General features: G+C 36.3%; 3 protein-coding genes across 3 annotated transcripts; 1 reads left to right on the forward strand and 2 right to left on the reverse strand.

Annotated features, from left to right (window-relative positions):
• Window positions 1–412: 412 nt before the first annotated feature.
• Window positions 413–1,697, reverse strand: LOC127788974 (uncharacterized). Its single transcript, XM_052317696.1, has one exon. It carries the CDS (start codon window positions 1,616–1,618, stop codon window positions 599–601), a length of 1,020 nt encoding a protein of 339 aa, XP_052173656.1. The 5' UTR covers window positions 1,619–1,697; the 3' UTR covers window positions 413–598.
• An 880-nt stretch (window positions 1,698–2,577) lies between these two features.
• Window positions 2,578–4,631, reverse strand: LOC127789116 (uncharacterized). Its single transcript, XM_052317903.1, has 2 exons — window positions 3,459–4,631; window positions 2,578–3,217 (listed from the first exon to the last, which is right to left on the reverse strand). Exons 1-2 carry the CDS (start codon window positions 4,458–4,460, stop codon window positions 3,119–3,121), a joined length of 1,101 nt encoding a protein of 366 aa, XP_052173863.1. The 5' UTR covers window positions 4,461–4,631; the 3' UTR covers window positions 2,578–3,118.
• A 516-nt stretch (window positions 4,632–5,147) lies between these two features.
• On the forward strand, window positions 5,148–6,386 carry LOC127789051 (uncharacterized). Its single transcript, XM_052317804.1, has 2 exons — window positions 5,148–5,403; window positions 5,705–6,386. The coding sequence occupies exons 1-2, from the start codon at window positions 5,305–5,307 to the stop codon at window positions 6,314–6,316; spliced, it is 711 nt and encodes a 236-aa protein (XP_052173764.1). The 5' UTR covers window positions 5,148–5,304; the 3' UTR covers window positions 6,317–6,386.
• Window positions 6,387–11,681: the final 5,295 nt, after the last annotated feature.

Below are 11,681 nucleotides of genomic sequence, written 5' to 3' on the forward strand. Positions count from 1 at the left end.
AAATGTTTAAACTCAAACTTGGCTCATTTGTATCACGAGCTAGCTTATTGAGTCAATTATTGAGTCGAGTCTTAAGCAAGTTCACGAGTAGCTCGGCTTATTGCCAGCCCTAGTTGCAAATCATCGATCCAAGCTAAGAACAAGAGGAAGGGTGGATTGATCGCAATTTGCGGGTTGCTGGTTAGAGCAAAGAGGACCTAGAAGGATGGGTCGATCACAACTCGTAGGTTGTTGGTTGAAGCAAAGAGGACAGGGAAGGATGGGTCGGTCGCAGATCGCCACTCAGAGCAAAGAGGAAGGGGAATTGTGGGTCGGTCATGAGTTGTTTGTCGAAAAAAAGGAAGAGTGAGTTAATCACAACTCGGAGGTAACTGGTCAAAACAAAGAGGAAGAGTCGGTTTTAATCGAGACGGAAACGGCCAATAGGAGACTCTGTTCTTCCGTTCATGGGAGAACATAAGAAATCAAAGATTTACAGTCACATCCCAGAGCAAAGCAAAGCAGGGAAGAAAACATTTTCTCGAGAAAATAAAGACTCACACAGCTCACAACATTTTGGGGGCAAGTTTATTTGTACTCAAGCTGGCCAGTTGATGAGTCAGGAGTTTAACAGAGATTGTATTACTTCTTGAGTAATTGCACCCATTGCACCTTCAATTGCTTGCCCAACTATATCATTCAAAATGCTGTTTGTTCTTTGATGCTGTCCATTCTGAGCGAAGATTGGTAACTGGGGCTGTACTGCTCCTTGAGGATATGTTTGAGGCCAGCCGGAAAATCCAATTCCAGGGGCTGTGCTTTGCGTCGGGACGTATGGAAGTCCCATCCCGGGTTGAAACTGTGGCTCTGCTGGTGGTGGCTGTGGCGAAAAATGGCCTGCCGCTTTAGGACACTGGGAAGGGGCACTTCTAGACTTGGCTAAGGGAGGCAGCTGCCGGTGTTGAGTCCTTGGCATGGACTGTTGTTGTTGAGCTTTGGGGCTGCCATACTTGCTCGCAGCATGAATGTCTCGTAGCTTTAGATCTGAGGGTGGGCCGGGAAGGGCACTTGTGGACTTAGCCAGGACGCGTTGAGGTTGAGTTTTGGACTTGGCGCACTTCATGTGGGCGTCAAATTCACACGAATCGCACCGGTAGAGCCAGTGGTCGGAGCCAGGGCCACCACAAATATCACAGTCAAAAGTCTTGGTGTCGTAGGGAGGGCTAAACCAGAGACTGAGGGTGTGATCATGGGCACTATGTTTGATTGTTGAGCGCATCAAAGCACAGATAATGTGAATGTCAACCTGACATTCTCGGCAATGGTAGGAGAAGCCGGTGCCAGGGCTGCCACAGGCGTTGCATGTGAAGGTTCCTTCGGGATAGGCAGGGGAAGAAAGAAGGGTAAGCTTGTGTTCTTTGTGGGAACTATGGCTCAATTCTTGGGGCATCCGAGAGCATGGCTCGTGCAAATAGTAGTTGCAGGTGCTGCAGCAGTAGAGCTGGCCTGAAGCTGCAAGCTCACAGCCAGAACACGCGACTGTCGGCGCAGATGGAGGCTGAGGCTGAAACTTCAGCAGCTCCAGTGGATGCTCATGAGAGAAATGGTTGAGGATTGAATCAGCATCGAGGTTGCTCATTTCTTCCTTTCTGTCTTCTTCTCCTTCTCCTCCCACAAGATCACTAGCTGCCGTTGATGATCAAATCAAAGAAAGCTAATGAGTATTTGAACTGTTCTAAACACAAATAAAATAGAATGTGAACACTTCTTCTCCTGGAGGATTTTTCCACGCAAATGTCGTATATGGACATTGTTTTCATCTGATCACACGGCAATGTTGATGTTACCATAATTCTCTATTAATAACTAATCCAAGAAGAATCTCGTTTCTCCAAGACTATCGCGACAACACAAACAAGACAAAGAAATGGCCTCACATCGGTGTTTCCTCAATACAGATTTCAATCAGAGAATATGCCATATGATTGATAATTGATATGATCTGATCAGTTCACACTGAAAAACATTGCATGATGCATTGAATAGCCAACATTTAACTTTGTTTTTCATGAGCAAGATAACCATTTTATACTATTTAGCTTTCTGTTTGTCATCTAGCAGATTGTATCCATTTGATGTCTCTCTCAAAGTAGTAGTAGATTAGTGTAAATTCTAGCCATTATGAATGTCCTTATTCATATACATGTCAATCTGTTGCCAGAAAATAAAGAAGCATTTAGCCCGTATCAGAAAGGATGAAGATAAGGAAAATGTAGCTGTGTTTATTGATTAGGAACTCATGTTTTCGGGTTTTCTTGATTTCACATTCGGTGGTATTGATTAGGAATTAGAATTTTCGAACTTCTGCCACCGAAACAAGGTATTAAAAATGCAGAAAACTGCATATACTATGTCACAACTTCGACTTGTATGATTCAACAGACATAAATACAAGTAATATGGGGGAGATCTTGCTCTTTGTTTGACATTTATTGATGGCAGACGGGGAGAAGGTAATCAAGAATAACAACCAGAGGAACCAAACACTCTCAGGAATCCACCAAAAGAATGTAAGGTTAGAAGAACAGAGAGGTCAAAGACACTAAACTAATTCAGAAAATTTCTAAACATAGCATCCCTTCAATTACTACAAGGAGGACCTTATATAGGCATGGAACATCCTTCCATTTATAGGAATTAAAAAGACTATTAAATAGGATTTAAGAGCACTAAAAGACTCCTAGACTAGGCAAAAGACGTTCACAAGATCAAAGCATCATTTTAGAACTTGAAAGTGCCTTGGAATCCTATGTTTTCTTTACTTTGGAAGGTTTTGGAAGTCTGTAGTAAAATTGGTATAACTTTTGATGTAGAACTCCAATTCACGAACCATTTGTGGAACTAGAAACTATACTTCAAGACCTTTCAAATGACATACAGTTAAACTCATTTGGTTGAGGTTTGACACCCCGATAGGCTCCCAAAGTGACGCCTCGTGCATAGTTGACAGTCAAACAGAGTTGCCTTTTGTTGATTAATGAACCTTGGAATGCTCCTGCTTCATTTATGAGTTGAAAAGGGAGGAGCAACTGAAGATTTTGGTTTCTTCCCTTGCTTGATCAGGAACCTGGATTAAATTTCACTTGTTTTCACTTTCCAAAAGGGTAGTATCTCTGTCATTCCTTGGAGAGTAGAACCATGAAAATAGCATCGACCAGCAGGAGTACCGGGAATTTTCCTGAAAAGATAGAAAACAGCCCGTTGATATATGTCTAAATTATTACTAAGATGAATAACAAACTGTGCTTACAGTTCAGGTGAGTATGTCAAAGCACCATGCTTAAAGAGATCTATATGAACATAAAAACTAATGGAATGCCTACAAACACAGTTTTCTTTTCATTACATTTACAGTATCTAGAAGTGAATGATAAGCTAGAGTTTTATGCAACAAGCTTGATATGTTGTCGTAAACTTACTGAATCTGATTTTTTGATCTCTATACCATCTGTCCTGTCTCTGGTTCCACCGGCTTTTCTTTTTTTATTTTCTTGTTCTAATTCCTTCCAAACATGAGCATTAATGGCAGGTGAAAGTGTGATATTTAACCCATTCTTTGGATTTGCATCTCTGTTATGAGAATCAAAACCTGGATTATAAAGAGCAGGAGCTTGATCGGTTTGCCTCAAATGATCTATGGTCCCGCTGGGTTCTGGAATACCCTTCTTCTCATGCTGATCAGCTTGCATGTTTGACTGATTGGTTCTGTCATTGCCTAAAAGAGATTTAGCAAAATCTATCGAAAACAAGGCATCAGAAAATGGGCTAAATTCTTCAGGACGATCAGATTTAGCTGGACTAATTTCTCGGCCAATGTTCTTCATGCTGTTTGTACTCAACTCCACCGTTTCATGATCTCGGCTCCATAGTTCTGTATTTTGAAGCCACTCTGCACAGTTGCTTGAAATGGCACAAGTAATATGAGCATCAAATTCACACAAGTCACATCGATAAAGCCAACCGCTTGAACTGGGTCTTTTGCACAAATCACATTCAAAGCAATATGGCGGCAGAAATTCTAGTTTCACTCGGTGAATGTGGGAAGGAACTTTGACAGAAAGTGGTAGTGCTGAGCACGAGATATGATAGAAAACCCCACATTTGGCACAATGGTAGTAGAAGCCAGCGATCGGGCGGCCACAAGCCTTGCAGGAAAGGGAGCCTTCGGCAGATGAAGGCTTGGCATGGAGGGTAAAATGGTGGCTTGGATCAGCAGGATGCTGAACTTTCCTGGGCATATTGTGGCACACTTGGTGAAGGAAGAATGTACATGTCTTGCATTTGTAATAGTCCTTGCCTGGGTATATGTTCATATTGCATCCAAAGCAGCTGGTGTTTCCTCCTGGAGGTGAACCGGTGAGTTCCAATTGATGCTCGTGGCTAAAATGATACGACGAACGCTTCTCCTTTGAACCTCCCATCTGTAAACTGTAGCTGCTAATCGTTTAGGATTCTCGAGATCACACGAGCACAAGTTTGTCACTAAGAGTCATTAAGGAACGAGAAGCAGCCGGGTACAGGTCCAGAAGGAAGAAAGGAAAACCAGCAATTTATTAACACATTCATGATTTTAATCGAGTCCATTGAGCATTTCTTGTTTTCTGGTTATTCGCATAGAAAAAGCTGCCTCTCTTAGCTGTTAATGCCATTGATGCTCCATTTGTTATGCTATAATCTGTTCATAGAACTTGGAGATACCAAGAAAACTAGCCGGTCACTGGACTATGCCAAAAAGAATATTTTTAGGAATTTCATGATCTGTTCATGGTAATCCCGAGCAGGAAGAATCTGGTCCAGTCGGCCCAATAAATTAACCATATGAAATCAACATCATCAAAATACTTTTGGCTATGACAAGTACATACAGAGGATCAAACCTTTCTGTTCTTTTTCTTTTTCTTTTTTTTTTTTTAATTTCTACCACCCGGGTTGATCGGATTCTTGGAGAAAATGGTAATCCAGTGCAGAAGAAGAATCATTAACAAATGAAGTCAACGCTCCATTTCATCTGACTTACTTGAAGAATAGAATATACACAACAACCCACTTGTTTCATCTGTTTCCTCTTTTTAATTTCTTGCTCAATCTGCAATGAAGTTGACTTCTGCATTCAACTCCCCAATTGCCAACTGGGGAAGACAATGAACATGCAAATCTCTAACCCAAGATCAGTCGCAGTTGAATTAGTCCACCTTTGGAAAAGGCCCACGTATATATGCTAGCTTAAAGTTATTTCATCAAATTAAAGAGTTGGCAGGCAAGGCAATGGAGTACAAGCATTTCAGCCATCCACACAACCTGAAGCTCTACCAAGTCCAGCAGGGGCAGCAGCTCCGCTGCTGGGGCTGCCACTCGCCATGCCAGGTGCTTGATTCGATCCACCGTTAATTTGAATCATTTTGATCCTTTATATATGATTACATCACTTGTAAAAGTCTCTACAAACAACCATATATTTAGTCCCAATAGCGTGGCCAAATTTATCAGCAAACCGGCCAAAGTATTGTATTGGTTGACGATTGATGATGATCGTCGATCAACACAATGGCATTTTAGTTATTTTGGTCAATAAATTCGGCCACCCGTTGTACTACGACAGTCACATAATCCATTCAAAGCAATACGATATTCATTGTTCCAAGTCCCGTATTTGTTCTACCACCAGGACTCGGTCTACGCCTGCTGGAGCTGCAACTTCTTCCTCCACGAGCACTGCGGCAACGCCACGCGCTATGTAAAGCACCCGTACCACAGGCTGCACCCACTCATCCTTGTCCCGCGGCCGACTTACACCAGCGGCTCCTTCCTCTGCAACGCCTGCGCCGCCGCTGGCACCTCCTTCTCCTACTGCTGCGCAATGTGCGAGGTCGATCTCCACGTTCCCTGTTCCTTCTTGCCCCCAACGGTAAACCATCCGGCCCACCAGCACGAACTAAGCCTCTCCCATGTCGAATTCCCAGCCACGGAAGCTTCGCCGACCAGTAATTGTAAGCTCTGCCATCAGTTGTTGCAGTCCCGGCAATGGAGTTACAGTTGCCGGAAGTGCGATTTTTCGGCACATACTTTCTGCGCCACCAGAGAGGTGAAGCCTGGGCTGTATCAGGACGACGATGACGACGGCGATGTTCCGGAGCCTGATTCGAACGGTGCCGGAAGCAGCTCGGAGGCACCGGCCGGAGATGCGGTCGCTGAGTTGTTGAAGCTTCAACTTGAGATGGAGATGGCTGCGCATCTTGCGCAGATGATGGCGGCGTGTAAGGTTAACTTCAAGATTTAATATCAGAAGTTGACTTCTTTTTCTTTTTTAATTTAGAAGATTCGAATTTGTCAAATCCTATTTTTCCCACTTCTTCTTCTCCATTAATTTTTTTTATTATTTTAATTATATATTTATATTTATATTTTTTATTCAATTTAACTCATATATTTTAATGTTTTTTAATATGATAATTTTAACTTTTTATTATTTTAATTATATTATTATTTTACTTTTTTTTACACATCAAAATATATAAATTAAATTAATTAAAAAATATAGATACAGGGGTGTAATCGAAATAACGAACTAAGTAAACGAAAAAATATATATATATAAAAGTTAAATTGATTCAAAAATGTAAGTATATAGATATAATTGAAATAACGAAAAGTTAAGATAATTACATAAAAAATATAAAAATATAGAGAAAAAATATGAGTTTGACGATTCGAATTCATAATGTTTGATGAGTTATGAAAATTTATAGTTTTTTTCACACATCTAAATTTATAAAAAAAGAATAATATTAAGTTTGAATAATAAGGTAACTAAATTTATTGGTCAATAAATCAAAAAAATTGTGCATTAATTGACAATCATTATCAACATAAGGATATTTTTATCATTTTAAATTGACTAATAAATAAGATTATTTCATTCGAGTTTAACATCATTATATAAGTGCTTGAGTTAAATTATTTTTTCTCTACAGGTAAATGTATATGTTATACACTAAATCAATGATTTAAGAATTTTACAATTCTAAACTATTTTTGAATTGGTGCAATTCAATCGATCCAAATTAAAGTTTTACAACTTCTCAAAATAATAGTGTTTTAAGCCATTGAAAAAATAGTAAAACTAGTCCAACCATTTAGCAAATTCTAAGCTCATAATGACCGTTTCGATAATTTTTATGACCCAACATTTTCTTCAATTAGCCCTTTATACATCTCCGTTATGCCTTCTTGTTCATCATCTCAAACCAGTTTCTTGTTCAATCCACTAAATCACTCCAGTTCGATTTTAATTTGACCTCGATTCGACCATTAAACTATGAACGATACATTTTTTTAGTTTAATATCTTATCTGATTCTAAAAACATTATTGTTAAGTCATATTTGCATGTGTTTTTTTAGCACAATTGTCTTTATTAGAAAATATTTTCAAAAAACAATTTTTAATTAGTTAATTAAGAAAAAAATATTGTTAAACTATAAGTGAAAATTTTGAAAAAGAAGATTAATTAAGGTGCTCGAGTATATTCATTCTATATCATCAGACCCTATTTCTTTCAAACTTTTTATTTTTCTTCAACAAGAGTAAAGTTTTGCAACTTACAAATCGAGTTGTGGATTCTCATCTTTGCAACTTTACAACCCATGTCACAATGAAGCGAGAATAAGAAAGAAAGAAAAATAAGGAAGAAAAAAGATAAAGAATAAATAGATCAACTCTAGAGTGAGAGATGATAAAGATGCCTCTTCTTTTTATCTTTGGTGCTTCTTTTCGATTGAGTTTTTCTTTTCTCTTTTTTCTATAAAGATAATCGAACAATACTGAGTTTCTACATATTTTAACTTTACCATTGCTTGGAGCTTTAGAGATTGGCTTAATAATGGAAATCAAAGGAAAAGAAATAAGACGAGAAAGGGAATAGTGATTGATACTTGCCACTACCACATATGCTAGAGATGAATTTCATCAAAGGAGAAAAAAAATAAAATACAAAGCTTAAATAAGAGATATGAGGGGGGAATAAAAAGTATTTTTGGCATATTGTAAAACTCAGTAGTCATTTACTCATAGTAGAAAGAAAAGCAATTTGTAAAAAAATTATTATTTTTGTGTGCTCCTCCATCACTTGTGTCTTTGATTTTGGCAAATGAAATAAATCGTAGGTGGAGTTTTTCCCTCACTGTGCAAGGCAATGAATCGAACCTACGATTTACTGGTGCGAATTCCAGTTTATCGTGATCCAACCAATTGATCTATGCTCCTGGGGTAAAACATATATATTTTTATTCAAACCTCGTGTTTAATATAATTTATCATATTTTTGTGCATTAACATGATTTTGTGTTAATTTTAATTAGGGCAAACCTATATTTTTGTTCCGTTCTTTTACATTTTTTTTTATGGTCACTTAGAATTTTTGTTATTTCAATCACACTCTAGACTTATATTTTTGAGTCAGTTTAATTCATATATTTTGATTTTTTTTATATGGTAATTCAAATTTTCATTGTTCCGATTACATTTATAATTGACTTTGACTTTTAACCCCAGTATTTCAACCCAAACTTTTCATTAACATGTAACAAAAAAAAAAAGATAAAATGAGATTATTAGGATTGTAAAAATAAAGGTAAAGAATATGAGTTAAATTGACTAAAAAATACAAATATACGAGTGTGAATGAAATAACTAAAAGTTTGAATTATTACGTAAAAAATATTAAAATATTAAATTAAATTTAATTTAAATATATATATATGTATAATTATAATAATAAAAAATTTAAATGATGACACAACAAAAATATGAGAAATTCTATTTGTAACCATAGTTTTTGCTCTCCGTAACCCACTTTTAATATCCCCAAAATATCCTCAGATGAAAACTCATATTTGCCCTTCATTTAAATCGTTGACGATCAATCACTCACTATTACTCCTCAAGCGCATGCACCTACTTTATCACCCACCATCGCCATAGCCATTTTATTCTATTATTCAAATAGCAACAATTATAGTAAATCGATATAAGACAGTAGAAAATTATTAATATTTTTAAAAATTAAAATAATTTCTCAATATTATCAAATAACATGCATCTATATAATTTATTTTTAAAAATAACATAATTTATAACATCGATCACTAGTTAAATCACATAATTTTCATACACTACGGATGAATTAAATCACATAATTTACATACACGACAAATGAATTAAAAAAATAAGATTAATTAAGAAATAAAAATTGTTAGATATGAGCACCAAAGACCAATTCTAGTGACACAAAGGGACTCGATCTTGTAATTCTTTAAATATTATTTAAATGGCAAGTTTATGTTTTTATTTAAATTGTAATATAGTTTAAATTATAAAACATATATCCATTAGTATAATAAGGAGTGGATACCATTCTTAAGTGTTAAGAATACGAGTTACGGATAATCCACAATTCGTTGTACTATAAACATATTCTTGGCCATAGAATTTCTAATATGGATAATAGCAACTCGTAAAGGCCAGCACACCGTCTTCTTCCTTATTCAGTATGAGATATTGAAAGATAAGGTTGGTGAGTCTCGTGTCATTCTGTATGAGGTATAGAAAGAAAATGAGTGGGTGCTCGTTACAAGAATGAGTTTACTGAACGGGACTGTTAACATTAAATCACATGGGTTATTTCTCACGGGTCAATGATTTAATGTTAGCTGCGATTTTGTAACTAGTCCTTAGATCTGAGATGACATGGATATCTGTGTATTGGTGGATTAGGATATCAACGATATTATGTGGTTGTTCTAATCAAGAATAATCATACGTATCTATGTGCCTGATTCAGTGATACATGAGGTATGTGTGCATCAGACATGGAATCTATCACCTCGAGATTTATGAGGAAGATATCTTATGCGATCCAGTAATCACTTGACGATAAATCCTTGGCCGAGGTAATATGATAATGAAATTTGTTCCATACAGGTTATGTCATAATTAGTCAAAATTAATTTTGGATTTGGTCATATGACGAGATTAATTGATTCGACCTACTGACCATGATCTCATATTTTGTCGGGATATAGGATGATAGATGGACCGTATTGCATGATAACGTAGTAAAAGGTTCACAATACCCGCTTCACAATAATTGGGTAATCATGACATATTGCTAGATGTCACTCGTGATTTACAAGAATTAATTGTTGATTATTCTTGTTGCCGATTTATTTGTGAACCCAGAAAGCCCCAACCATAAGAAATCACTTTCAAAGAGAAAATAAATAAATTAGTAATTTTATAATTACTAATAATAGTGCATTTATTTATTGGATAAATAAGAATAATTAAATAATTATATTATGAATATAATTATCTGATTATTAATTGGGTTGGGTCTTTTGCTAGCACATTAGGCTTGGCCCAATGGCACTATTGGATTCAAATAAATTCTATCAGATTAAGCTTAACCCAATTGCATTAAATAGAATGGGCTTGAGAAGCCCAGCCCATTTAATGGAGAAGGGTTTTTTAATTGGAACTATAAATAGCTCCAAGCCCTTAATTTCTCTCATAAGATGCACTTGGATCATTTTGAGAGCTGAGAGAATTTTGGAAGAATTGTTCTTGAATCCAAGAGGTAAGTTAGAAATTTTTGTAAAAATTTCTTCTACTTATCTTTCTTTTTGATATTCTTGAATAGAAGTGATTTCGGGTGGACCGACTCAACATCCTACACTTGGAGGATTACACGGCGGGAAATCTAACGGTGAAATAAGATTTCATCCAAGAGGTAACTTTTTCGTTTATGCCTTCATTTTATTAAATCATAATTTCTGAAAAATGGGATACCTGCAAACTAAATTTAATTTCCGCTGCACATATGATAAAATCTATGTAATCCCAACAAAAAATACCTTTCGAGGGTGCTTTCAAGCCCCGAACCCCAACGTTCGGGGCATCCTCAAACCCCAGAATCCCAAAATTGCTCGAAGCCTCGAACCCCAAGGTTCAGGGCCTGACGAATGTCCCGAACCTTGGGGTTCAAGTAATTGGGGTTCCCCGAACCCCGAGATTCAGGGCATCTCTCAACTCCCGAACCCCAAGATTTGGGGCATCCCCTAACTCCCGAACTCCAAAATTCGAGAGATTCAAAGAACTCCGAATCCATAGATTCGGAGAAAATGAATTCTCCTGAACCCTGAATTCTCCCAAACCTCAGGTTCAGGATAATATATATATATATATATTTTATATATTAGAATATGTATATATATAATAGTTTATGTAATATAATTATGTATAATTATAATATTACAAATACTATGAGAATGATTTCATATTACATAGCCATACATATATATTACATATATATATGTTGTGTTTCTTTCGAATTCATTGATTTAATTCATTCGTAGTATGTAAATTATGTTATTGAACTAGTAACTGATATTATAAATTATGTTATTTTTAAATATAAATTATATAGATGCATGCTATTTGATAATATTGAAAAATTATTTTAATTTTTAAAAATATTAATAATTTTCTGATATCTTATATCCATTTAGTTATAGTTGTTGCTATTTGATTAATAGAGTAAGTTTGTTACGTGTGAAGGTATCTTTTGAGGAATGAATGTTTAAAGGA

This window comes from Diospyros lotus, chromosome 13, assembly GCF_014633365.1.
Source record: "Diospyros lotus cultivar Yz01 chromosome 13, ASM1463336v1, whole genome shotgun sequence".
In the NCBI taxonomy this organism is placed as follows: domain Eukaryota; kingdom Viridiplantae; phylum Streptophyta; class Magnoliopsida; order Ericales; family Ebenaceae; genus Diospyros; species Diospyros lotus.